Source organism: Aricia agestis, chromosome 6, assembly GCF_905147365.1.
Source record: "Aricia agestis chromosome 6, ilAriAges1.1, whole genome shotgun sequence".
Lineage (NCBI taxonomy): Eukaryota > Metazoa > Arthropoda > Insecta > Lepidoptera > Lycaenidae > Aricia > Aricia agestis.
Window position 1 is genome coordinate 11,106,454 of NC_056411.1, and position 27,831 is coordinate 11,134,284.

The window sequence follows — 27,831 nt, forward strand, 5'->3', positions numbered from 1 at the left end:
ATAAGTTATGGCTATACTGCTGCTAGACGGACTTATCTCAAACTGTAAGGGAAGTCCGTCTACACGCCGAGTTTTTAAAAAATACCACGTAAGTAAACAAATACGGCAACTAAGATTATTTTTAGATCAAATTAATATGCCTATAATTTCCGATGACACAAGTTTCTTTAAAAAGCGAATCTCAAGTCAATAAATTATGTTAAACTTTAATTTTAGAAAAGTATGCCGGACACATTGACCTTACTTCATAAATTGCAAATAATTTTAAAGTTTCTTGATCTGTGTATTGTAATTACACCAATAAATAATGTTTTGACGCCGATAAAGCGTACTCTATTAAATACCGGGTGAAATTAAACCTTCCGGCCAATTTTTTTTTTTTTATGAAATAAGGGGGCAAACGAGCAAACGGGTCACCTGATGGAAAGCAACTTCCGTCGCCCATGGACACTCGCAGCATCAGAAGAGCTGCATGTGCGTTGCCGGCCTTTTAAGAAGGAATAGGGTAATAGGGGAGGGTAAGGAAGGGAATAGGGGAGGTTAGGAAAGAGAATAGGGTAGGGGATTGGGCCACCGGTAAACTCACTCAGCGAAACACAGCGCAAGCGCTGTTTCACGCCAGTTTTCTGTGAGAACGTGGTATTTATCCGGTCGAGCCGGCCCATTCGTGCCGAAACATGGCTCTCCCACATATAAATTTTTAAATTATATAAATGATATAATTTTTATTGATATTTGTTAAAAATTAAAATATATATGTTACGCTCAAAGACCGAAATCGCTCAGTGAGCGAAAAAAATAGCTCACTACGCGTTGTGGTCACAGTGAAACAGTCACGACGCGTTCTGGCAGTCACAAAAAGACCATAACGCGAATTTCGTGTTGTGGCTGATGTGCTATTCGTTTTTCTTGATTTGTTCTTGATTGATTAATCGTCCATAGGTATGAAAGATTATATTTGAATTACCACGCGTACTATAAAATATTTTTTCTTTTACTAAATCACTGCATAACGCGTTTTTCATTATTATTTGAAAATATCCATAGTTCCATAATATCCGTGCTAATATTATTACTGTCTGTCTATCTGGCGCAATGTGTTAATGTTTGTTGTTGTTTTTTATATAAGGTAATCTGATCTTAATAAATTATAAAAATTTAGTTTTATTTTTATTTATATAATTTAAATATAATACTACCGTACCGTACTAATATTATTACTGTATATCTGGACATACAGTAATAATATTAGTACGGTTAGTATGGAACTATGGATATTTTATAAATAATAATGATAAACACGTTATGCAGTGATTTAGTAAAAGACAAAATATTTTGTAGTACGCGTGGTAGTTCAAATATAATCTTCCATACCTATGGACGATTAATCAAACAAGAACAAATCAAGAAAAACGAATAGCATATATCAGCCACGACACGAATTTCGCGTTATGGTCTTTTTGTGATTGCCAGAACGCGTCGTGGCCGTTTTCATTAGAGCCACGACGCGAATTTCGCGTCGTGGCTGTTTCACTGTGACCACAACGCGTTGTGAGCCATTTTTTCGCTCATTGAGCGATTTCGGTCTTTGAGCGTAACATATATATTTTTTATAATTACTCAGTACTAAAATGTTGAGAAATAGCTTCCAAAAGTTTTCCTAAAAAACAATGCGTCACAGGCGCGTGAGGCACGCGCCTCCCTGACGGGGGTGGCCCCATCACCCCCGCTCTACCAACCGCCGCGAAGTGACCGTTCTTCAACGATTTTAAATGGGATAAAATATGTTATTGTTAAAAAATCTGCCAAGTGCGAGTCGGACTCGTGCACTAAGGGTTCTGTACCGTTATAAAGCGAAAGTAGGGAAAAATTGTGTTTTTTTATGGGAGCCCTTTATAATTTATTTTATTTTAATTTTATTGTTAAATAATAAAAAACACATATAATTGAGGATTTTGTGAAAATTTCGAATGCCTGCAATGCCTATAGACATGTTGCCATTTAATTAACGAGCCAAAAATACCGTATGGGAGCCCCCCTTAAATATTAGGTTTATTTTGTTTTTGTATTTGTTTTCATAGCCGCACCAGATATACACAATCTGTGAAAATTTCAGAAGTCTAGCTATAGCGGTTCTTGAGATACAGCCTGGAGACAGACAGACAGACGGACAGACATCGAAGTATCAGTAATAGGGTCCCGTTTTTACCCTTTGGGTACGGAACCCTAAAAATGAACACCCTATTTGGTTAAATGGACTCTCATTAATATGATCCCTAAGCCCTAAAAAAAATTGGCCGATAGGTTTAGTTGCACCCTGTACGTAACATATAAAATTAAAGTATTATTTTTAATTTTAGCATCGCTTGAGAGTGATAAGATTGAACTAGATGTGATAGACGAATTTTTCTGCAAAGGAAGAAGTAAGCCATTAATGGTCGGCAGTGTAATGTCCAACATTGGATATGTCGAATCAGCATCTGGAACGACAGCTTTGACTAAGGTAAGTATTTTTAATAGATTAGTATAAGTATTGTGTTATAATATTATCATCTAATTAATAGTCCATTGACAATAATTGTTTATAAATACAATGTGTCCCGACACCGGTGCCCGATCATTAATTAATGTCATGATGTATAGCATATTTTATCGAAAATTTGGCTCTTTTTTTCTCTTTCTCACAGTCGTAAAATGGCAGTCATTTAAGTTTTTTTTTAGTTTTTCTCATGCCCTAATCTGACCAATATTTCTCATGTAAATATCCTATGACGATAAAAAGGTCTCATTTGATAGCTAAACTTAATTATGGACTACGTTTACACAGGTATTATGTTATGAATTTCGTAGACTTAAACATAGCAAAACCAAAGGATAAGGGTGTATTTTTTAATTAATGGTTTTTTGTGGAAAATCTAGCTCATTAAACTAGTTCTTTTTATAAAAAAAAATTGAGAGGTTCTCATCTTAAATAAGTTCCTTTACTTCTATACTCTAAGTCAGATAGTTTAGAAGTTATAACAAATTTCTTATGAAGTGTTAGTTAGATTAGTATGACCCATAAAGATAATATTATACCTAGCGGAATAGAGAATCAAAGGCCTGAGCAAGTCGAGAGATGTCACTATCAGTAACACTGCATGTTAAAAAGTGACGTGTGATACAATATGACAGCAGCACTCTTTTTTTGACGTCCAGTCGGCACGTGCCGCACGTTGACAATTTAATCTCATAGGAATCATGTTCAATCATGCTTGTGTAAGTGTATACGTACACATATTTTAACACACAGATGAAACCAATTTCGGTTTCGTTTGACAGCTCGAGATTGTTGCTCTATTCCGCTAGGTATATTAACTTTATGGTATGACCCAGAGATTTTTTTTTTCGAAAGTTAGAGAAAATAAATGTTTGAGAGTCAATTCGACGATAAAAATATGCCATCGATCATAACATAAAAGGATCGGACACCGGTGTTGGGACACATTGTATAATATAATATAATAATATGTTACCGTTAGAATGCGGAATACTTTAATGTTCACATTAACTATGTATAATGCAGATTTCCTGATACCATCCGGTGAAGGGTGAAATTTAATTCTATTTTACTTTAGTTATGTCTTTAATTTTTTTTTTTTTTATATTAGTTGCTGTTGAAAATGTAATATAATAATAACTCGTATAATAATATTATGTATGTTAGTTTACGTAAATGAGCTAGTATTATTAAATAGTAATAATAAATAATAATACTATTTTTATATTATCAACATTCTTCTATTTTCATCTGTTGATAAACTGCCTATCAAAAAATAGGTGCTGCTAGGTTACCATTGCGGCAAACTGGCCGGTAACCTTCACTATAATACACCACGAGATGATATAGCAGCGATAAGAGATGGACGTATTGAGATACTTACCGACAATAAGGAGTTTGTTCCCACATACACTGCAGTCAATGGCTTGTCTTTAAGCGGAAGTTTTTCACATGTTCTTCTGCATGGCTTTTATAAGGAAAAGGTACGTAGATTTCGAAGTTAAAAAAAGAAAATATTTTAATTTATAAAGCGATCAAGCGTTAGAGTCAGGTGTTTACAAAATATACTCGAACTTTCCCAAACAACTCAATTCTACTATACTTGGACTGGTGTGTGCGAATTTCAGCTCTATATTAGCTCAAAGTTACAGGTATTTATAGTACTAATGACAATTAACGATTTACTAATGACATTGGAACCAAATCATGGGATTTGGTCTCAAGTTCATGTAATTTCGTCCATCGAGGTTAAATGGTTTTATTCATTCTTACCAGACTAGTTTGAGTCTCTGTTAAATGTTGTCTCTGTTATTTTTGTTTTTCAGCATATTTTGATAATTCTCAAAATTGTCATGTGATTTTTTAAATAATTATTCGGATTTTTTCAATAGATAAAACACACATTAACGAAGTCTAGAGATATATAATATGGAAACATGATATCCATAGTCATTATCGATGGGTGTAAATTTGTATCTCTAAATTTTATTCTAGGACCTAAACAAATACAAATCAAATATACCGCGTATCGTGTTATGTTCTGGAAGACAGGAAAGCTCCGTAAAAAAAATTATCAATGATCTCAAAAGTCGACCAATCGATCCAGAAGAACATGCTCTTCTTCATCATTTTCATGAGACACGAGTAACTGGGCATTTGGGACGAGGTTTTGTTATACTGGGTAAATTACTCTCCTCTAATTTTATAACCTTAATTTATAAACATTTTTTTTTGTTAAAAATTATGGCCCAAGAGCCAGCAGCAGCCAGACCTTCGTCATTTTATAAAACTACTTATAAAAGTTATTACATATACAGGTAATAACGACAAGCAGCTTGGGAGTTTGGACCACGTATCCTTTAGGAAATATCAAGTGCCGGACACTATTATAGGAGGGGAAGGTTTTAATTTTGTAGTCACTCGAGCGTCATGGAGATCTAGTAGGTTTCTTACATTAGGTAAAACTGATAAAAAAATAATAAGAGCCTTTTTTTATTTTAGCGGTGGGTTCAGAAACTGCAGCTATTTTAAAGTTTTGAAAAAGAAAATAATATCCAGACTATTGCTTATTTAGGTTAATTATAAATATATTTTAGACAACAAGGACTAAATCATTTAGTTTAGTTAGGAAAATATGAAGTTTTATTTTTTATATTTTAAAATGTCTCTACAGGCTTACCTAACCTTTGAATCGTCAGTGCTTTATATGGAAGCTTCTTTGGGGTATACTAAATTGCGGAAGACCGGCGCTGAATATGCCCCTGGGTGTACCAGCACATGCCGAGCATGAGCCAATTTGCGGCTGCAATTTGGAATTGTCTTGTTTTAAAGTATGTGTGCATGTATCATTAATGTAGTTGCAAATAAACTTTATTATTATTATTAAATATCCCCTATCTTAATTTGAGCCAGATCCGATGATATTTCAATATAAAATAAAAAAAATGAACCCACATGTGAGAAATCTGATTTATATACAATGATAACTAGACACAATATGTCGGAAGCCTATATAGTATACAAGCTTAATCTGACACGCTCAAACTTGTCCCGAAATCCCCTCTTCCCCTCCCCAACTACTATTAGTATTATGATAGTTGTTTCCTGCTACTAGACAACCATAAAGTCATTCAAACACTTTAGGACTGTCTGCCAGTGGGAACAACTGTCAAAAATGCCCGTTAGTGTAAGACGAGATTCCTAAAGTTAGCCCGAAGGAAATGAGATAAAAAATTGCTTTTTCATTAAAATAATAACACCACCCTAAATAGATAAAATAGCCACCTGAAATAACCGCGACCAAAACTCCATAGTTGCTCCTGTAGCCCTAGCACGGCCATCAGTAGAAATGCGAAAGTATAGACAAACTGTGGACATAAACTATAGGTGCCGTTCCGATCTTTACTGCGGCCAATCGCGACTGACAAAAATTCAATTAAAATGCCACTTTATGACAGACTATAATATATGTCATAGAGTAGGATATTATTTGAATTTTTTGGACTATAGTCTGTTATTAAGTGGCATTTTAATTGAATTTTTCGTAATGAAAAAAGATCGGAACACCACCTTAAGTTTATTTCTACGGTTTGTCTATACTTTCGCATTTCTACTGGTGGCCGTGCTAGATCTACAGGAGCAACTTTGGAGTTTTGGTCGCGGTTATTTAAGGTGTTCTTACGCCTGCAAAGGACAAAAAAATTACGAAGTTCTGGTTGCCGCTTGATCTTACTATAATTCTATAGTTTCGACAAAAAAATGTTTATTTAATATTACATTATGTTGTTTCTTACAGATACAAAAGAAAATAATAATACTGTAAGTCTAAGTGAAGAATGTGCTTATTTTGACCAAGGAAAACGTCCTCTGTGGTTCGTATACAGTGGAATGGGCTCGCAGTGGGTAGGGATGGGGAAAGATCTTATGCGTATACCAGTCTTCGCTGCTGCTATGGAAAAGTAGGTATTATAAACAAAGAGTGCAATAACATTAAAACTAAATTTATATGAAGTTGTAACCATATGTTTTTTTACGTGGAAGAGCCATGCTTCGGCCTGAATGGACCGGCTCGACCGGAGAAATACCACGTTCTCACAGAAAACCGGCGTGAAACAGCGCTTGCGCTGTGTTTCGCCGAGTGAGTGAGTTTATATTTTTATGATAAACTTTCCTGCTTGTGAAACGATTTCCAACTTTTCGCAGTGTAAAGGACAGTGAGACGGAGGACGGGATGGGAGGACGGCACATCTTTACTAATATTATAAATCTGAAGAGTTTGTTTGTTTGAACGCGCTAATCTCATTACTGATCCAATTTTAAAAAATCTTAACTCATTTATCCAGGAAGGCTATACTAGAGTGTATCAGGAGTTTTTCCTCCATTTTGAAGTCGGTTAAAAATGTAGCCTATGTGTTAATCCAGGATGTCAGCTACCTCCTTGTAAAATTTTGTCGAAATTGGTCCAGCCGTTTAAGCGTGAAAAAGTAACAAACATACAAACTCACAAACTCACACACTATCGGCTTTATAATATAAATAGGATTTAGTTTGATTTTATTTTTAGTATGAATTATTACTTAATGGATTTAGTAACTGAGTAGACTAATGATTGTGCAACAAATAATAATATTTTATTCTTAAACATTTTTAGATGTCACCAAGTACTTAAAACAAAAGGCATCAATATTGTTGATATAATTACATCGGACGATAAAAAAATGTTTGATAACATATTGCACTCATTTGTTGGTATTAACGCTATACAAATTGGACTTACGGACATATTAAGAGCAATGGATATCATCCCAGACAACATTATCGGTAAGAACGTTACATTTTATAGTCTATAAGTTTACCTTTTTTATTTTATATGATATAAATTTTTGTTTATGTGTCGAATATATTTTATTTGCGAATTTGTTTTTATAAAGATCCAAATAAGTGTTATTCATCACAACTATTTAATATACTTACAAACAACAAAATTGTCTTTTCAATCATTCGATTTCAATGAATATCTTAGGAGATATTGCAGTTTTAAAATAACATTGCAGTAAAATAATAATCAACAGATGTATCGGAGAGTAAAAAAAAAAGGGGATACTAATACTTTATATCTAAATTTAATATACGAATATTAAATAGCTAACAGACACAATTTATTTTCACATGGATGAAACCTGTGTGTTTCTGCCATTGTTTCTGCTGCTCTCCGTGTGACACCTAGGCAGGTACCTGTAGCTCTACCATGAGTTTAAAGTATTTATCGATACTTGACACCGACTACGTAAATATTTACTACTAGATGTCCCGCGCGGCTTCGCCCGCGATATTTATGAATTTTACGGAAACCGTACATTTTCCCATAAAAAATAGCTATAGTCCCTTCACGTAATCTACTCTATATCTGTGCCAAATATTGCCATAAAAATTTCTACAGTAGTTTGTGAGATAAACCCTTTCTAATATTTCCTCCGTTTTTCCCACATTTTCCTGAGTTTCTTCGGTCGTAGTAGTCTTACCGTGATAATATTATATAGCCTATAGCCTTACTCGATAAATAAGTTTTTAAATCGGACCTGTAGTTCCTGAGATTAGCGCGTTCAAGCAAACATACTCTTCAGGTTTATAATATTATGTAGGTATAGATTTTTTTAAATTATCGCTTGACAAAGTCGAGTCTCGATCTAAAAGACTATGAAATGGTATAATATAGTAGTGATGATGATGATGATGATGATGATGATTATGATGATGATGAATGTAATTTGCATAGTAGCATAATATGCTTTCCGTTCTTAAAACAACGCTGAAACTCCCAAACTTGTATCTATAAAGAATCAGGAGTGCTCTCAGCACCTTCCGAACCACAGTATACCAGGTATATATCGGTGCAAAATCTTACTTGTTGGTAGCATATGCTCAGAATACTTCTCACGAAACCGAAGTCACCACACGTTTCCCTATAAATTTTGAGGAGTTCCCTCGATTACTTATGCATCCTTCATCAGATCACCACTTTTGGGAATATTATACCAAATTGCGATGATACCCTATATACCAAAAGAAAAATTTTGAAATCAGTTAACAAACGGCGGAGTAATCGTTGAACATAAAAAAATGAACATAACACCTCCCACATTTTGAATGTCGGTTAAAATTGTAGCCTATGTGCTATTCTGATGTATAAGCTATATTATTGTAAAGTTTCATTAAAATCCGTTCAGTAGTTTTTGCGTGATGTGATGATATATCCTAACAAACTTTCACCTTTCTAATATTAGTAGGAAGTAGGATGTAGAACTTTACTAGTGGGATAGTAGGAAGTAGGATAGCGATTTTAGTTCCGCAAGTAACCACTAGAGGCGCTATAAAATTTGCCATACTAAAAATTTACGTAGACGGTATCGAGTATCGATAAATACTATAGCTTTAAACTCATGGTAGAGCTACAGATCAAATTTGTTTGACCGATGAAACATAACTTTGTTGTAGTTACCTTAACCCGGCGAGAATGTGGCAGGGTATTTTACACCCTGCCCATCACTAACATAATATTATGTAAAAGTCAGAAATGTAAAAATAAGTAAGGAGCTTTAAAGCGTCTGACAAAATTGTTGGTCCATGAAAACTGTCTGACACTAAGGCTTAGGCCAAACCTACGCGACCAAGCAACTGCGAAGCGGGAGCGTCAAGTTGTCAAATGTGTGTTTTGAATTCAAAACACACATTTGACAACTACTTGAACAAAGCATAATTCATGAATAGATATTTTTATAATTAACACTAGAAAGACAGGAGCGGTCAAATGACCGCATTTTCGTTTTTATTTTGCGATATTTTTGTTACCGTGAAACTGGTAGCGTGAAATTCGTTTTCCTCTCGTGACATTTAATAATTTTCGATTGTTAAAATTGTGATAACGTGTTTTTATGATTGCTCAATAAATATAAGTTTTAAATAACAACCTACCTAGAAAGACCGCAGCGGTCAATTGACCGCTTGAATAAGATTTCTAAAGAAAGTGGGTTTTTCTTGCAAGTTTTTTTTTCTTTCAAAATTTTTATTATTATTATGTTTTCTTTGTGTATTGTATTTGAAATTTGATTTGAAATTTTTAAAAAACTCGACTGAAATAGACTTGTCAATGACTCATAGGACAAAAGTGGAATAAATGCTTTTATTTACATAAATGGTCTAAAATTTCACATTTTTATGTAAAAATAATGGTAATATGTTTACAAATATAGTATGTATACAAATAAAATCTTTTGCCTTGCCTATTTTGATATTGTAACGTATTTCAAGTTTTTTGCCTAATAAAACCCTGTTTTTTGAAAATTATCAACGTTACTACAAAAATCTGTGTCAATTTTAATAGTATTGTTGCGTGAGTTGACCTAACACAGCCAGGGTTTATTAGTAGTTCGAATTTCAATAAAATATTTATGCTGAGTTAATACTTGTGTTACCTACACAAACGAAGCAAATAACAAACTAAATTTTGCGAATTGTAGTTCTATGAAAATATGATACAAACTATTATATTTATGCTAATTTTAAGTATATTTCATTTCTAAATCATATTTTTGTACTTTTTTAGCTTTAGTGATAAAAGATTTTTATATTGTGACCAAAAATACGACATGAAAAAATAATAGTTTTGTCCTCCAATAGGGTATTTTCATCAAGATGTTCATGGCTTCTAGACGTGAATTACTGTACATAAGAGTAACTTTACCATTCTATTGCTAAAATGAGAAAATATAAAATCTAAAAAAACGGTGTTTTATCCTCAAAACAGGAACAAAACCAATAAATCTTGTGGAGTCATTATAATGTCATTATAGAAGTAGCAGGTCTATAAAATACTTTTTTAAATAATTTTCTTGAATATTTGTTCTATAATTTAATTAAGTTACATTTATAAATAATTACACGATCAATAAAATGCAAAAGCAAAATAGTAAGACACACAAAAAAATATGAAAAAACATACGATGGGTCATTTGACCGCTCTTGGTCTTTCTAGGAAGTTTAGAATTCCGGTCTTTCTAGTGTTAACTCTATAATTTTAGGGCACAGTGTAGGTGAGATTGGGTGCGCTTACGCAGATGGATGTCTCACGGCCGAAGAAACTATTCTGTGTGCTTACTATCGTGGTCTGGTTTCCGTACAGACACCGTTCATTCGCGGGTCTATGGCAGCCGTTGGTCTTGGTTACAAAGAGGTTAGCAGCTGATATTATAAAAACATAGCTAGCTGAGACTTACTTACTTTTTTAATTACCGTAGATACTTCTTTTAGATTTCAAAGATATGTCCGCCAGAAATAGAAGTGGCCTGCCATAACTCTGCTGAATCCAGCACTATCTCCGGCCCAGCAGAGATCATGAGTGAATTCGTAACGAACTTAGTCAAAAAAGGGATATTTGCCAAAGAAGTTCCTTGTTCTAATATAGCATATCATTCAAGATACATTGCTGAAGCTGGTAAGTAATAATCAATTAGCATCACTTTAGCTTTGTTGTTATTGTTAGGTTTATTGAAATCAAGAAAGATCAGAAAACCTATTTTTAACCAACTTCCAAAAAGGAGGAGGTCATAATATGTTCGTCTGTATATATATTTTTTGTATGTTCAACGTTCACTGCGCCGTTTGTGGACCGATTTTCAAGATTTTTTCACTATTGTATCGGGTTTAATCCGAATTTGGTACCATGTTCATAAAAAAGGTAAGATGGGATCCATAAGTAATCGAGGGAATTCCTCGAAATTTATACTAAAAACCACAATTTATCAGGATGACATTTCGATTCATCTGAAGTATTTCAATTTAAATGGAAACATATTACTATGGTGCTTTTGGATGTATATATGAAGTATTCTAAATAAATCTCACCAAAAAGATAGATTTTGCACCAAGATATACCGTGGTGAACAGATCTCCGGCCTCCTCATAGATACATATTTGAGGGTTTCGACGTTGTTTTAAGAATTTAAGGCATATGCTTAGTGTACATAAGATTAATCATCATCATCGTCACTGCCCTTATACCTTGCAAAATCACATTACGACTCTATTATCAGTATTATTAGTGTTTTTCATAGTTGTGGACCGATTTCAAAAATTCTTTTGTTGTTGTATAGGGTATAATTCGAATTTGGCACAATGATTATTGATTACGAAGGTGATGATCTGATGATGAAATATAATATGAGCAATAGAAGGAAATTCTTGAAATTTACGTCAGTTTAAATAGAAGTCTTTCAAAATTTATTAAAACACACGTGGTGGTTAAGAATATTATGTTGTTTCTAGTAACTCAAACATAAGTTGCAAATAAATTAAATGTCATACGAAGGTGTCTTTGGATCCAAAGGCACTGAACAGAACTCCTCAATCTTTAAGATATAACTTTGGAAATTTCAGAATCGCTTAGATAACTGAAAGCATTTACCACAATTTCGCTTACAGTAACTTTCGTAGTGGTTATTTAGGTACGCATAACGTGGTCTTGTACACTCTGTATAACTAAAAAGAGTAAAATTATTATTTTTTAACAAAAAATTTAACCCGACTTCCAAGGTAAAAACGATATTCTTAAAATTATATAAAAAGTATGAAATAATTCTTATTTTCCATTAGTGCTTTTTCAAAATTCGACTAAACCTCAACTACTTTTGAAAACGGCACTAATGAAGAATGAGAATCATTTCATACGTCTTTTAAGATCTTCTTAAGAATATCGTTCTTACCTTGGAAGTCGGGTTAAATTTTTTGTTTAAAAATAATAATTTTAAAACGCATTTTTTCTGAATTCAGGACCCGCTTTACTACAAAGTATGAAAAATATTATTAAGGCACCGAGACTACGCAGCCCGCGTTGGGTGTCCACATCAGTTCCGGAAGACCGATGGCATGAACCTCTAGCCAAGTATAGTTCTGCCGAATACCACACCAATAATCTTTTGGTAATTATAATTTATAGAAAAAGTGTATACTGCTTATTATAATCTTATCTAGCCATAAAGTGCATAACATTTGATCATATTTAAAATAAATTATAAACAAAAAACTTTTTGAAAAAAGCTTTTATTTGAATAGTCTCAAAAATAACTATTCCCTTATCTTGGATGAGCCGCTATGTTGGATGTAGAATAAAATTACATTCGTTTTCGAGTTACTATCAAAAAACCCTTTCATTTTATATCCATATTGTAGGACTTGATAGAAAATAATTATTTCGCTATCTTGGATGGTCGGCCATATTGGATTTAGAGTGATGACTGATGTCACATACTATATTGTGCATGGTCATCCAAACTAAACGAGTATGCAAAATTTCAGCTCAATCGGTTAAACATATCTACTTCAAAATTGAGATCCAAAATTCTACCGTAACATACATACATACATACAGAGCAAGTTAAATAAAAGCTTTTAAAACAACATACCAAATAAATTTTGTAAGTCTTGCCCACGTCTAGTAGTATATATTCAAATATTTTTTATTTTTTATTTCTTCACTTAATACAATATGATACATTTTTACAGAGTCCAGTTCTGTTTGAGGAGACCTCTCAAATGATTCCACCTGATGCGGTGCTGATAGAAGTGGCACCTCATGGACTATTGCAAGCGATTCTCAAGCGCTCTCTACCTAAATCCTGCAAGTTACTTCCCCTGACTCGTCGCGGTCATCCTGATAATTCTGTTTACTTGCTCGAAGCTATTGGAAAGTAAGTAATTGTAGAAAGTACTTAATGTAAGTGAAGACTTATAAAATACATTTTACGAAATTCGTTTTAAAGTTCTATAGTTCTTAAGCCCAGATTCTATGTAAATATTTATGTTATTTTACAGACTTTACATGGAAGGATTTTATCCTAAAGTACGGGCTTTGTATCCGAAAATAGAGTTTCCAGTTTCAACATCAACTCCTATGTTGTCGCATTTAGTGGAATGGGCTCACCAAGAAAAATGGTAATATTATAACATACGAGTATAATCTTAAGTTTTTATTAAGATAAATTATCATTTTAATAAAAACTTAAATTGATAAAAGATTATAATTGTAATAGGTCTGTAATTTTATCATATTTATTAAAAAACCTATGCAGGAGTTTACCATTGCCATCAGCAGGCAACACGATTACAGCATCGGCATCGAAAGATGTCATATCAACGTATGACGCTGAGCACACCTACTTAAAAGGACATGTAATAAGAGGTACGAGAGATGAAAAGATCCTCAAATTAAAATTATGTCGTGTAAGTAACCACAATATATAAAATTGTCGTTACTTATACGACTAAAAAAACTTTGAAAATATTTATTTTACACAACCCTACTAATTTTAATTATATTTTAAGGTAAGAACCTTTATCCCTTTTCTGCGGCTCTGGTTTCTGTATGGAGAACTTTGGCTGCCAGCTTGAACACAAGACCAGAAATTTTATCTGTTCAGTTTGAGAATGTTTATTTGTATTCTCAACCTATACTGCATAATAAACGCCAATTGTATATTGATGTAACTCTACATAAAGGCACGGGCCTGTTCGAGGTAAATATTTACACTTCTATTGCAAATCCATTAGTCACTTGCGTATTTGCGAATATTATGTACTGATGATGATGATGTAATTTTTTACCAGGTGCTAAACGAGAAGTCCCTTGTGATTAGAGGAACTATTGTGCCAGAAGTTACCAAAACAAAACAAATCGATGATACTCCAATATCGAAAACAAACGTTAGTTCTAGCGATATCTACAGATTGCTGTTCGCTAAGGAGTATCAATATCAGTAAGGCATTATTATTATAAGTAAAATTCGAGATACAAACTAAACACTAAAAATTAAATCTAAAATATACAAATATATTTTAGATTGAATTTGAATATATTTTAGACTAAATTATACAAAATTAAAGAAAAACTTCCCCAAGTCGTCCACATCTGGCAGAATGCCTAGCAAGCTGATAGCATTGCCACGTTGGATGGCAATTGCTATCCGCTGTGCCAGGTAGACACAAATATATAAAAAAAAAAACTAAACAGTACCACCTTCGCCTTTCAGGAACGAATTCTGCAGCATATACAGTGTTAATGAATCTTTGACCGAAGCAAAAATTGAATGGAAGGATAATTGGATTGCTTTCCTGGATGGAATTATACAATTGAATATTTTGAAAAGAAAACATCATACTGTATCTAAGTTAAATTTTATTAGAAAGATGAGTATTGATGTTAATAAACAACGTAGTAGTGCAATTACAAACGATGGTAGAATTTTCCATAATGCAAAAATATTAAATTTATTAGATATAACAGTGTAAGTGTAAATTATTTATTCTAATTGATAGGTTTAACAATTAATTTTTTTTTATATTAAATTTTTTTGTTATAGTTGCGGTGGAGTCGTAATAGAAAACCCAAAATTCATTGATTTACCTTCTCTAAATGAGGATAGCATTATTCTTAAAACTCCTGCAACCAGAAATAATAATGTAAGTAATATAGTAAATACATCAGCAAATACAAATCCATCTAAACATTTGGATGGATTTGTATTTATGATACAAATTGTATTATGATATGAATGATAAATACAAAACTATTCAAATGTTTGGACGTATTTGTATTTGAATGTTGCACCCTCTTTGTAATGGTTACAAAGAGGTTAGCTTAGGTAAGTAAAATAGGACATCAACAAATACAAATCCATCCAAACATTTGTATTTCAATGACCTAACTTAGCAAAATAATTTTGTTTTGAACTATTTAAGCATCATTTAATACGAATACATATTATACGTATTACTATTTTTGTTTATGTGTACTTTATATTTAGAAAGCACGTGAGGGAGATTATAACTTGCCATTAGAAGAAACAATTAACCGTGATTCCGGCGTAACGCTAAAAATTGGACAAGTTGGAGATCTTGACTCAATTAGTTGGGTTCACGCCATTGAAAACAGTAACTTGGGAATTGATGTTCAAGTACGTAATAAAATTGATCTCCATAAAATTATTAAGGTTATATTTAAGCATAATATAACTTCTAATTACGTTGGAAATAATTATTTTAAGGTAGCCTATTCTGGAGTCAACGTGGTCTACGTTAACAAGCTTATGGGAACGCAATTTATCGAAAACAATGATCAAAATAAAAGCGTCATTGACTTCAGCGGAACCGCAAAGAGGTAATAAATTGCAGGACATTGCCGATTGAAGACTTTAATATTATTTTTGATCTAAACGTTAAAATTGGATATTGTTTTCTAAATACTACTGTTTTATTATACAGTGGTACCAGAGTAATGGGAATTGTACAAAGGGAATCTATAGCATCGCCAATTAAGGTTGATCCTGAGTTTCTTTTACCAGTTCCTTCGCATTGGACATTGGAAGATGCAGCAACAGTTCCATTATCTTACTCATTGGCATTTTATATTCTGGTACTATTCGTTTTCATAGTTGATTTAATAACTTTGCGATTATTTTATATACTACTAATATTATAAAATTTGTTTGTCTTTAGTTCGTCAAGGCAAAAATTGCCGGAAATTTTCCAATTCTTATTCAAGGTGGAGCTGGGGCCTTAGGTCTTGCTCTAATAAGTATAGCTTTGGCTCATGGTTGTGAAGTATTTACAACAGTAAGCAGTAAATCTAAAAAACAATTTCTGAAAAAAATGTTTCCTCAACTTCAAGGTAAATAAATAGCTTGTGTAAATAATAATAAAAAAAATATATTTTTGTTGTTACAATTTCAAATTCGTTTCAGATGATCACATCGGACATTCAAGTGATCTCAGTTTTCTAGATTTTATTCTTCATGCTACTCAAGGAAATGGTTGCCAACTTATTGTGTCTCATTCCAAAGGGCAACTCAAAAATGTAAGTAACAATACATACGGCTGTAAGAAGCAGATAATTTAATCCCACTATATGTATAATAATTATTTAGACAAGTCTCATGCTACTTAAGCACAATATCACGTACTTTTTTATGCGTGTTATGTTGGGGAACCCGGCCCCCTCTGAAACTTCGGTAAGCTACACCTGCTGGTCAAAACTCCGACGCTACAATGCGGCCAAAACTTTCATCGCAAAGAAATTGACTTTGTGGCGGGAGTGCAGACACTAGACCCTCAAAGAGTAGATGGTCTTTAAATAACCAATCTTATAGAATTACTTAAGTCTTAAATCCTAAGAGATTAAGGTGATCAAGGTCCATCTGGTAACTGTGTTCAAAAGTATGTTAAAATATCTACTTAGAATTCTAAACCTAATACATACTTGAAAAAAAATATTTTTACAGTTCCACCTTAAGTGTCTTGGATTTAACGGAAAATTGGTTGATACAGCAGTTATTCACGATCATGAAGACTTCAATTATGGCATGAATAATTTAACAAGGCAAAGGGCATATATTCCAATCGATATATCTTCTCTCTTCCAGCCAAAGTATAAAGAAGAGGCACTAGTAAGTCTTAAATTAATGATTTTTACCAAATCGTTAGTACCATTTGGGTACCAAATGACGAAAAGTGATAGAACGAGAGTGTTAAGGCGGGGATTAATCTCAATCCAAAACGATAACCTTGCAGACAACCAAAAACCAAGCGCATACGCATCGCAATAAGATTCATTTTAGCTTAGCATAAAACTGTAGTTACTCGGATCTTCTCTATTTTACATGTTTTTTTTTAAATATCTTTGGAAATAAACATTAAGAAACAAAATTGTTCGGTTAAGGAGATTTTAATAAAGATTTACTAACAATTTATTCAGATAAAATGTATAATTATCCTAGTTGATACTTATATTTCGATGAAATAGATTTTTATCGGAGGTGAGTTTGTATTTTAATTACAGCCATAGTATTACGTTTTATTAAAATGTTTATGGTTTAAGGTATTTTAAATATTGTGCTTTATATCTCATATTTTTTAACACTTCGTTATTATATTGGAACTAGGTAAACCGGGAGTCACGGAATAACAAATTGAGGTTTATCCTCACCTTAACGGCGATATTGATTTTAATTAAATATTTAATTTCAGTACATAAGAAGCCTGATGGTCGAAGGTATAAGGCGTGGCTATGTGAGACCGTTACCGCGCGTTACGCTCGCAGCCGAGAAGGCGGCGCATGCCTGCCGATTGCAGGCTGCCGGTTGCAACCGTGGCAGAATTCTACTCGACTTACAACAAATCAAGGCCTCTATACAGACAAGGTACCATCGGGGAAGTTGATTCCTATGCAATTGACAGACCAACGTTATTTGTTCGAATATGTCGATTCAATGTTAATTGTGATCTGTCAGCTGGGTTTGACGTAACGCAACCAAACTACTTAGGTCCCCGATTTGCATAGGAATCAACTTCTCTGATAGTACATAATCTTAAAAAAATCGATCAATATTTTTATATCTTTAAAGAAAATATTTTTATTTAACTATGCTAAATGAATGGCATTATAATGAATTAATGACATTCAAATTTCAGAGTCAAATGTTCAAGTTCATCGTGGCAATTGATTATATCTGATGATGAAATAGTTGCTATTAAACTAGCTGAAAGATTAATGAAGAGGGGTGCTAAGAAATTAGCTTTCCTTTTAAGCAATATATCTAAATGTATTGATGTTCATACAACGTAAGTAACCAGTAATGGTGAGATAATATATATCTCTACTACTGTACTGTAATAACTATAAAAATGTTAAGATATTATAGACGACGGTTTATAATGTCGTGAATTTCACAATAGTAATTATTTGCTAGATGTAGAATAATATATATAATATCATATTTTAAATGAAAAAGGCAAGAAAATTCATGTTACAAAAAAGTTAGTGGAATTCGTTGTGATAAAACAGGCATTATATTATTTTAGGATTTGGAGTGATGATCTTGTGGAAGTAAAAGTCACAAAAGCTTCTTTAAAGAATATCAATTCCTCTTTTGTTATTCAAGAGTGTGAGAAAAACGGTGGTCTCGAAAATTTGTTTATAATAACTTCGAATGAAAGAGCAGTAGATATGAAATGTGTTGTGAATAGTCTTTCAGCTGCACTTTCTAATTCAAAAATAAAGTAAGTAATTAAAATAATTTGTAAACAATTAATTCTTAAGCGGGCCGAATTATGTTGAACAGAGCCAGATCATCACATTTGACATAATCCAGCCAAATGATATAGGTCCGCCATCTATCTATTAATTTCTTTATAATATTTTGTTATTAAAATGTATCAATTAGGTAAATATAAGTTACATTAAAATATTATCGGAACATCTGAGAATCTTAGTCTTTTCAGACATACTACATTTGTTAGTTGTGTAAATGAAGAGCTGGAGCCACTTTACAAATCAATAATTGGAAGTAATAAATCAGTATCACAAATTAAGTTGCCTGAAATAAAATTGGTGAGTGGTATATACCCATCGTATAAAATTAATTACAGACTATAATTTCTTACATATAAAAATTTATGTGATTTTTTAACAGGTCTACAAAGAAAACCTTAGCCGGGATATGATATCGATCAATAATGCTATTGAAATTATAGAAAAAGCATTATCCTCTTCAAAAGAGAAGGTATTGGCTCAACCAAATAACAGTAAAGGAAAAACATTGCTGGAACAAATACTTCAGGTTGCAGGTGAAATACAATACTTGTAAAACTACAACAATAGGCTATCATAGGTAAGGTAATCATAGGCAAATTATCATAGTTACATTTATTAAAACTATTTTGTATTATTTTCTCAGGTCTAAAACTACAAGACGTACCAGAGAATGCAAAGGATTTTGTTTTGAGTAATTTAAACCTTAACAACTCAAATCTATTAGCTATACAGGGATTCCTAGGAGACGTATATGATGTCCGCTTAAACATAGAAGACATACAAGAACTTTCCTTGCAATCGTAAGTACCGTTTTGTGTCGATATGATTACTTTGCATCATCTTCCGGGAGTATTCTGTATTCATTATACTATTTTTATCTATTTCAGAATATACGAACTCGAAAGAAATTGTATCGAGTTTGACTTTACTGAAAGCCAAGGTGTTGATGCCTATTTTCCTAAACTGTACACCGATGAGTTATTATATACTTCGGATGTAGTGTTTATGACAACATTAAGGTCGACTAATTTGGTATGTTGTGTTAATTTTTTCGATTTAAGATTTAACTATAATTATTTATTATTTTTCCATTATCATAGTATTTTATTGCTATTAAATTATTATATACCAATAAATTATTAAATAGTTTTATATGAACGAGTTTCATTTTCAAAGTACCTAATAAATAAATTCTAATTTATTAGCTATAATTAGTTTAATCAAATTGTAATGATCTAAACAATGAACGAACCTTGAACATTACATTTTATTCCAGTATGAAAATTATATAAACAAGGAAGAAGCATTTTTATGTATTATCCCAGGCGTGGAAGGACATTTTTCTGCTTTTACCAAATTGTGTGAAAGACTGAAGCTTCCAGCACTAACATTACAGCCTGGATTAGATCATCCCAATGAAACTGTATCTGAGCAAGCAAATAGATATATTGACACTCTGTCCAAGAAAGCTGCGCTGAAGGACAATTTCTATTTGGCTGGCTATGAAAGTGGAGTTATGGTTGCGTTGGAAATGGCATCTATACTAGAAAAAAGAGGTAAAGAAATTTAATGATGTTAAAATGTTATTTTTCTTTAATTATTAAGTTTTAAAAACAAAAGAACTTCAACTTTGCTGTCATATTATTTTAATGTTATTATCAGAGTGAGCGAAGCGACCCCTAGTATATCCCACAATCTGAGCACTTTTGTGGTACACTTTACGGAAAAACTATCACGCCCATTGATTTGTGCTTTAACATAGTAATTTTTATTTATTTGTAGATGTGTTATTATTATCGATCAGTTAGGATTTGGCTACTATTAAAATATATAAAAAAAAAACTACCTTAAAGAACCCTCACAAAGCTCGGCTTTTACCTAGTCATATTATACATAATATTATTATGTCGTAGCTCATAACACTTAATTTGCAAATATTTGATCATCGCTTGAATTGATTATTATTATTATAGATTTGATATTGTATTTCGTTACGAAGTTCACCACACGTACACACTGCTTTTGACTGTTCGATGTTCGTGTCAAGTTTTACCCATTATTTTATTTTTATGTTGCAGGTTTAACTGGAACAGTATTTTGTATCGGCGGATCCCCGTCTGAAGTTATTGATAACTTTAAAAATAATTTGAAGACTTTTAAAACTACAGAATATCTACAAATAGCAGTTCTGAAACATGCGTATTTGCTTATTACTCATAAATACCCTAGCATATTTGATCAATTGGATAAAAATATGAGTTGGAAGGAAAAAATTAATACGTTTACGGATACAATACTCGGAAAGTACCCACATTCTATTCAGTATACAAGGAAGTGGATCGATTACATTTATACGAAATTGTCATCTTTATTGAATTGTAAACCTGAGTTCAAAAAGATAAGCTCTAAAATAATATTTCTTCGCCCAAAATCTTTTAGTAGTGTAGACTCGTCTTTGCAACATTTTTCAGATAAAAAAATAATTTGTTATCAACTCGAGGCACCACTGTCTTCTGCTCTACATGATTTGATGTGTACTTCTATAATAAACCAACACCTGGACAGTGGTGTCTTAGAAAAATTCAAGAATAGAAACATATGTCAAACTTACGTCCTGAATGCCGATGGGTTGATGACATCCTAATTTATTCAGTTACTTATTATAATTTCATAATGTGTGGGTTAAAGTTTATATGCATATTATAATAAAGATTTTTTGTTATGTTTAATGGAGGTTTGAATAAATAATGTAGAAGTATCTATAGTTCTCATTTACCTTAACAACTTTTGTAGGTACATTATTCGGAACGTGAACGACATATTTCAAACGAAGTTTTAGGGGCATGTGTCAAAAAAAAAACAACAAGACTTTGTTTATTTTGTAAAGATTATAGCAAATAAAATATATTTAGAACAATAATTAATGGTATTTGGGTTAGATTTAGTTAAAAACGACTTTTGTTGTGTGTTTTGAGAGTGTAAAATACTCAATAAGTTTCAAGGCCCAATTTAAAAGGCAATAAATTGTTCTTAGCAGGACATGTAAGGGATGTAGAAGAGCTAAGAACTAATGGCAATAGTTATATAATATGAGCCAATATAATTCGCCAAACATCGGTGACTTTAGCACGCTATAAAACAAGTTTAAACAAAGTTCAAACGTAAGTACTGAATCAACCAAAAAACGTGACAAAAAATGTATATAAAGCAAGTCTAAACACTTTTATACATTCTTACAGATAGATAATATTGCTCGGGTTGTTGCTGGAGTACAATGCTGCTACGTTTATAACCTGAGTGGCAAGTGCAAACATATTGCTGCTTTAATATTTAAATGTTTCACAACAGTAACAAAAATACGTGTAATACTTTTTACCTGAAAAAAATAAAAAGGAACGTTTTTAAAGATATTATTTTATTTATTTTTTCAACATAAATACTCTTGAAGAAGATTGGAGTCTATAAATTTACTAAACCACTGCAAACATTGTTCATGTTTCTGAGTCTTTGCATTACACTTTCAAGGATTCTTACTCAAGCAATATAATAAGTCCTTTCGGTTTCTTCTTGAGAGTACTTACTCGTTTTGTTTTGATCAAAATGGGGGCATAATAATTTTAACTTTTTTACCCCTTTCATTTAAAATTTGCTTAATTGAAAAACCTTTTTCATTCAAAACTCTATCTCCAGCTTCTATAAGATCAGATAAACCAGATGTAGTAGGTTTATCGTCATTTGTGAGTCACTGTTTCTTCCACCTGATACTTTGGATTTAAATGAAATATTCTATGAAACTATCACTGCAAGTTATGTCGTCGGGTTTTGGAGACCATGGTGATCCATCAACAATAGTTAGGTACTCAATTAATATCCTATAAAATGCAACTTAAATAAAATGTATTTGATTGATAATGCAATTTTAGGTTATATCGAATCACTTACTTTGTCATTTTTACAGCAGCTATCCATTTATATGTGATCTAATTTCCTAGTCGATTTAGGAAAAACATTATATTTATTTATTTTATTTATTCTCTTTATGTACAAAATTAAGACATGACATGTATGTCTGTCTGTCCGTCCGTATGTCACAGCCACTTTTCTCCGAAACTATTTATTTATTTATTTCACGCGGTCACTTTTATAAATATAAAAGTGACAATATAACATTGGCGTACTTATTTATCTCTTTAAGAGATCTCTTCCAGCAAACCATAAACAGTAGTGGATATAAAATGGTGTGAAAACAGGGCAATGTACACTAAAGACACAACATTTAAACTAGTACAATTTTAAGACATAATACTAACACTTAAATCCTATAACTAAATTCATAATTTATTAACATACATACTTAAATAAGTAACATAATTATAATAAACATACATAAACAATACTTACATACAATATGAATGAACGTAATTTTAACTAAACTTAAATAGTAAAAATCATAGATATGTGACTACTACTACTGTACTGCTGTGATATATATCTACTGACTACCTATATCTGCTGTTATTTTTGCAGTCTCCGATACAAAAACAATTAAGACCAATTTCTAAAAATTTCAAAACAAGATTGACAAATTTGTTTGACTACTAACTGCGCCCGTTTTGTTACATATTTTGGCCGCGACAAGCGCGTCGATCGCTTTCTTTACCCCCTCCACCCACTTCGCACGCTCCGAATACAACATACATAATAATTAATATCTAATACCTATACTAAGGTCTACAATCGACCTTTTCACAAGTAGCCTAGCTTCTATTAACACCGCCTTTCTAGGCAAACACCCAGACATAAAAAGATGCAAATGTTATTAGTTATTAGGTATTTGTTTCTCTTTTTTCATGTGTTACTATTGTTTGTACTTTGTATTATATAGATAAGGACATAATATAATTGTGGTCAAATGAACAATAATTAAGCAAGAAAAAAAAACAATAATATTAATTAGTCTGTCACCACTTTGTTATTTGTTAATAAGTCTTATCTTTTTTTTTTTTTTAATCTTTATTAAGGACTTGGTTCACAAACAGAGGCGACCATGTCGTCCTCGTAAGGCCACAAAATTACAATTTAACAATTTCTTACATCTAAACCAAACTTAACTAACTTGTACAAACATATAGCATCACTAGACAAAGGTTCCGAGAGTACAATATTAACGCCCCCTACGCTATTAAACATAAACTTATTAGATAAGCTATTTCTAAATGATGCGTTCCGAACACATTCCACTAAAATATGATAAACGTCTTCAATAGTCCCACATACAGCACAGTTTGAAGATTCATTCTTCTCCATTTAAAACGCAAACCTATTCAATGGAATGTGTCCAGATCGTATCCTAAATGCCAGAACCAAAATATTTCTGCTTAATTTACTATAGCTAAACCAAGGATATAAAAACTGCTTAGACCGTAAAGTTCTATACCAGACGCCCTTATTTGACGACATATCATCAAAGAAATCTAACCAAAGCTTGTGAACTTTAACTTTCAACTCAGGTAAAACATCAGAATAAAAAGGAACTATACTCGTATCATAAGGTATGCCGTCAACAATGGCTTCGTTTGCCAGCCTGTCTGCTATCTCATTTCCCTCTAACCCGACATGAGACGGTATCCACTGAAGGTGAACAGTTACCCCAGACTCCACCAACTTTTGCAAAGTATTTAAAATTTTATAAGCTATCGGTACTCCTCGAAAACTCGAGGTGCACCGAGCTAAATGTTGCAGAGCACTTCTAGCATCTGTGAAGATAATTTATATTAGGTGTAAGATCTTATCTTACACCTAATATTCCAAAGTTATTGTTTTCTGTGGAGGCTAAGTGGCTTTTTCTTTTCTATCTTTATGCATAATATTATAATATTGTTAGCTGTAAGTCACCCAAAGAAAATAAAATAAAAATTACAATAATATCAATTTTGTACGTAGGAGTTTACCATTACCGGCGGCAGGCAACTGGATTACAGCATCTGCATCGAAAGATGTCATATCAACGTATGACGCTGAGCACACCTACTTAAAAGGACATGTAATAAGAGGTACGAGATGTAAATACATCACAGATCTCCCATCACCTCTAGGCTTATTTCCTAGGGGAGGAACGAGGATTTCGTAGGCAACACGCGTAAGGGTCAATTCTGACTGCAACGCGACGCGCAGATGCATTTCTAAAGTATGGTTTTGACATATTTGCAAGACGTCTCATGCTCACGAAATCTGTCAATTCAGTATGTATTGACTTTCGTGACGCCTCATGCAATTGAAGACTGTCAAAGAAATGGATCTACGTGTCACGTTGCGGTCTGAATTGACCCTAAATCTTAAAAACACACAACTTTACATTATATTAATTAAGTACTTTTCAAATTACGAAAATTATCAGCTCGTGGACTTGATGACGAATAAAATATTGGAAACCTTCATGTAATAATGATGTTTATAAATGATATAAAGTGTCCCAACACCGCTGTCCGATCCTTTAATGTACTTATATTTTACTAGATGACACCCGAAACTCCGTTGCGCCATAATTCGTTTATCGAGCAGGAACCGTACATTTTTCCGGGATAAAAACAATCCTATGTCCTTTCTCGGGACTCAAAGTATCTCCATGCCAAATTTCAGCAAAATCGGTTCAACGGTTCGAGCGTGAAGATGTAACAGACAGACAGACAGACAGGCACGAATGGGCCGGCTCGACCGGAGAAATACCACGTTCTCACAGAAAACCGGCGTGAAACAGCGCTTGCGCTGTGTTTCGCCGAGTGAGTGAGTTTACCGGAGGCCCAATCCCCTACCCTATTCCCTTCCCTACCCTCCCCTATTCCCTTCCCATCCCTACCCTCCGCTATTACCCTATTCCCTCTTAAAAGGTCGGCAACGCACCTGCAGCTCTTCTGATGCTGGGAGTGTCCATGGGCGACGGAAGGTGCTTTCCATCAGGTGACCCGTTTGCTCGTTTACCCCCTTATTTCATAAAAAAAAAAAAAAAAGTATAGTATGTTTTATTGACAAATGGGCTATTAATTTAACCCTTCAGTAAGTGCCAAAATCTTTGCAAAAATGTAGGGTACGTGGTTTGCAAAAAAAAATGGCACCCGGCCTACCCTCTTTGTACAAATAATGTAATAACATTACATCTAATCCATATTTTATGTTTGAGTGAAAAATATTATAATATATATTAAATTTTCTATCTATCAAGCCATCATAATATAGTATTTAGTCAGATGTGATATTTGTCTCATCACTGTAAACTTTGAAATCTATGTTTCTAACTATTTCGCAACAAATATATTAATACATTATTATAATCTCAATAACACAGAGCTATACAAACTGTTTATGTAAACAATTCTTTGAAATAGCTTAACTTGTTATCAATAAACAGATAAGAGATAAGAGTAATAAAAACCGGTTTTGGTATTATACACAAGCAAACTTCGTCCTTAGTGCAATACAAATAAAGTTCAAAATGGCCGCGGCCGGCAAAAAGCCGTTATAAATAGGTAATTTTTATCTTGATTATTTTACTAAAACGATACTATTATATACTATTACTAGGATCTAAATCGTTTTGTACACGATAATATACGCTTTTAACGTCAATTATTTACAAAAATATTAAACAAATCGCGTTCAAATCACATAAATAACAACCAAATTTTCTCGTGTAAACTAGAAGTTATTACGATGTAAGTATTTCTTTCAAATGATTATCTAAAACTATTTATAAATTATAATTAATAAATTAAACTATTTTACTACTTACATTCGTTAAATCCATCAATAATATCAAACAAACAACACAACATGGCAGAACACACACGAAAAATTCACGATTTTCAAATGACTGACAAATATTCGTCGACCACAGATTGTATAATATTTTGCATGCAGAATGTGGCAAATTTATCGTAGATCATAACTAATCAAACTTCTTCATACAAAAGTAGTCTCTAAGTCAACGAAATACGTAATTCAATCGAACGAAAGAGCGCGGCCACATCCGGCCGCTTGGGTGTAGACGGAATGGCTGCAGTATAATCTGTGGCGGCCGGATCCGGCCGCTTGGGGATTAAAAGGTTAATATATTTTTTCTCATCCTTTTACTTTTTTTTTCTCTGGCTCTCATACTAATCTCACGTATAAGTACTTACTTCATAAGCAAATCGTTATCTTCTAAATTATCTGAGATATAAGACAAAGGAGAATGGTCACGTCCCATAGAAAAAAAACCCAGGGCCGACAGAAAAGTGACATATCTCAGTTTTTTTGCTATTATTTATAGAGTCACATTATATAGTTTTTATATTCGAAAGCAATTCATTAGCATTTCTTAGCTCCTATTAGTCTTTTTTTTAAAACGGGCTTTGGCCCACCACACATTCCCACCACTGTATCTCCTGTGTCGCCAGGATTGACAGCGGTATCCAACCACGAAAACCCTTTGATATGATCTCAGGGAGCCCGAGGGACATGCTAAAGCTGTCTTGGGACCCGCAACGAAATTAATCAGAAGAAAATAGGAGGAGTAGGAAGAATTCCAGATTCCCTCCCCATATAAAGCGGGAGACAGCACAAGGTTGCAGTGACCGAAAGTCAAAGAACTGGAAGGGGGAAGCACCACGGGAATAAACGTTAATAATAATAGTGACTACTACGCTAGAGCTAAATTAATTTATTGTGTTAGACTGTTGCCAGTAGTAATTGTGACAAAAACGCTTGAAGGCACGGAAGTTCCTAGCGCTGTCCACGAGATCACCGTAGTATGCGACACCAGATGTACAGAGTAGGTTGTTTAGCATTGTAGTTATTTCGTCCTGCCAGAGACTGCACTCCCAGAGAACATGATGAGCTGTTTGTTCAAACATGTTGCCTTCAGTCGAGCACTCGCACATGGGTGATGCTACTAGATTAAATCCGTAGAGTTTGGCCTTAAAATTTCCATGACCGGTCAGGAATTGAGAAACGCAGTGATCAATATCCATCCAATGTTTGGATAGCCGTTCACGAATATTAGGGAAAAAATTATAAAGATGTCGCCCTTTGGTGGAACAGTCCCATCGCGTCTGCCATTCGGAGATTAGGCTTTGCAAAGAGTTTTCTAAAGGTTCAAACAATCTTGCTATTTTAATTT

At 33.1% G+C, this 27,831-nt stretch overlaps 1 protein-coding gene across 1 annotated transcript in view; it reads left to right on the plus strand.

Annotated features, from left to right (window-relative positions):
- LOC121728387 (fatty acid synthase-like) overlaps window positions 1-21,365 on the plus strand; it is a 39,060-nt gene extending 17,695 nt beyond the window's left edge. The window contains exons 7-36 of the mRNA XM_042116562.1: window positions 2,361-2,503; window positions 3,820-4,023; window positions 4,535-4,721; window positions 6,336-6,498; window positions 7,191-7,360; window positions 10,618-10,769; window positions 10,847-11,030; window positions 12,365-12,513; window positions 13,097-13,281; window positions 13,406-13,525; window positions 13,663-13,772; window positions 13,916-14,106; window positions 14,198-14,346; window positions 14,620-14,874; window positions 14,950-15,049; window positions 15,394-15,543; window positions 15,634-15,746; window positions 15,851-16,001; window positions 16,085-16,256; window positions 16,330-16,442; window positions 16,867-17,031; window positions 17,612-17,784; window positions 18,056-18,205; window positions 18,446-18,643; window positions 18,866-18,974; window positions 19,057-19,210; window positions 19,321-19,477; window positions 19,565-19,709; window positions 19,954-20,233; window positions 20,756-21,365. Of these exons, the coding sequence (XP_041972496.1) occupies window positions 2,361-2,503; window positions 3,820-4,023; window positions 4,535-4,721; window positions 6,336-6,498; window positions 7,191-7,360; window positions 10,618-10,769; window positions 10,847-11,030; window positions 12,365-12,513; window positions 13,097-13,281; window positions 13,406-13,525; window positions 13,663-13,772; window positions 13,916-14,106; window positions 14,198-14,346; window positions 14,620-14,874; window positions 14,950-15,049; window positions 15,394-15,543; window positions 15,634-15,746; window positions 15,851-16,001; window positions 16,085-16,256; window positions 16,330-16,442; window positions 16,867-17,031; window positions 17,612-17,784; window positions 18,056-18,205; window positions 18,446-18,643; window positions 18,866-18,974; window positions 19,057-19,210; window positions 19,321-19,477; window positions 19,565-19,709; window positions 19,954-20,233; window positions 20,756-21,321 (5,258 nt within the window). The 3' untranslated portion in view covers window positions 21,322-21,365. The remainder of the gene's footprint in view (window positions 1-2,360; window positions 2,504-3,819; window positions 4,024-4,534; window positions 4,722-6,335; window positions 6,499-7,190; window positions 7,361-10,617; window positions 10,770-10,846; window positions 11,031-12,364; window positions 12,514-13,096; window positions 13,282-13,405; window positions 13,526-13,662; window positions 13,773-13,915; window positions 14,107-14,197; window positions 14,347-14,619; window positions 14,875-14,949; window positions 15,050-15,393; window positions 15,544-15,633; window positions 15,747-15,850; window positions 16,002-16,084; window positions 16,257-16,329; window positions 16,443-16,866; window positions 17,032-17,611; window positions 17,785-18,055; window positions 18,206-18,445; window positions 18,644-18,865; window positions 18,975-19,056; window positions 19,211-19,320; window positions 19,478-19,564; window positions 19,710-19,953; window positions 20,234-20,755) is intronic.
- Window positions 21,366-27,831: the final 6,466 nt, after the last annotated feature.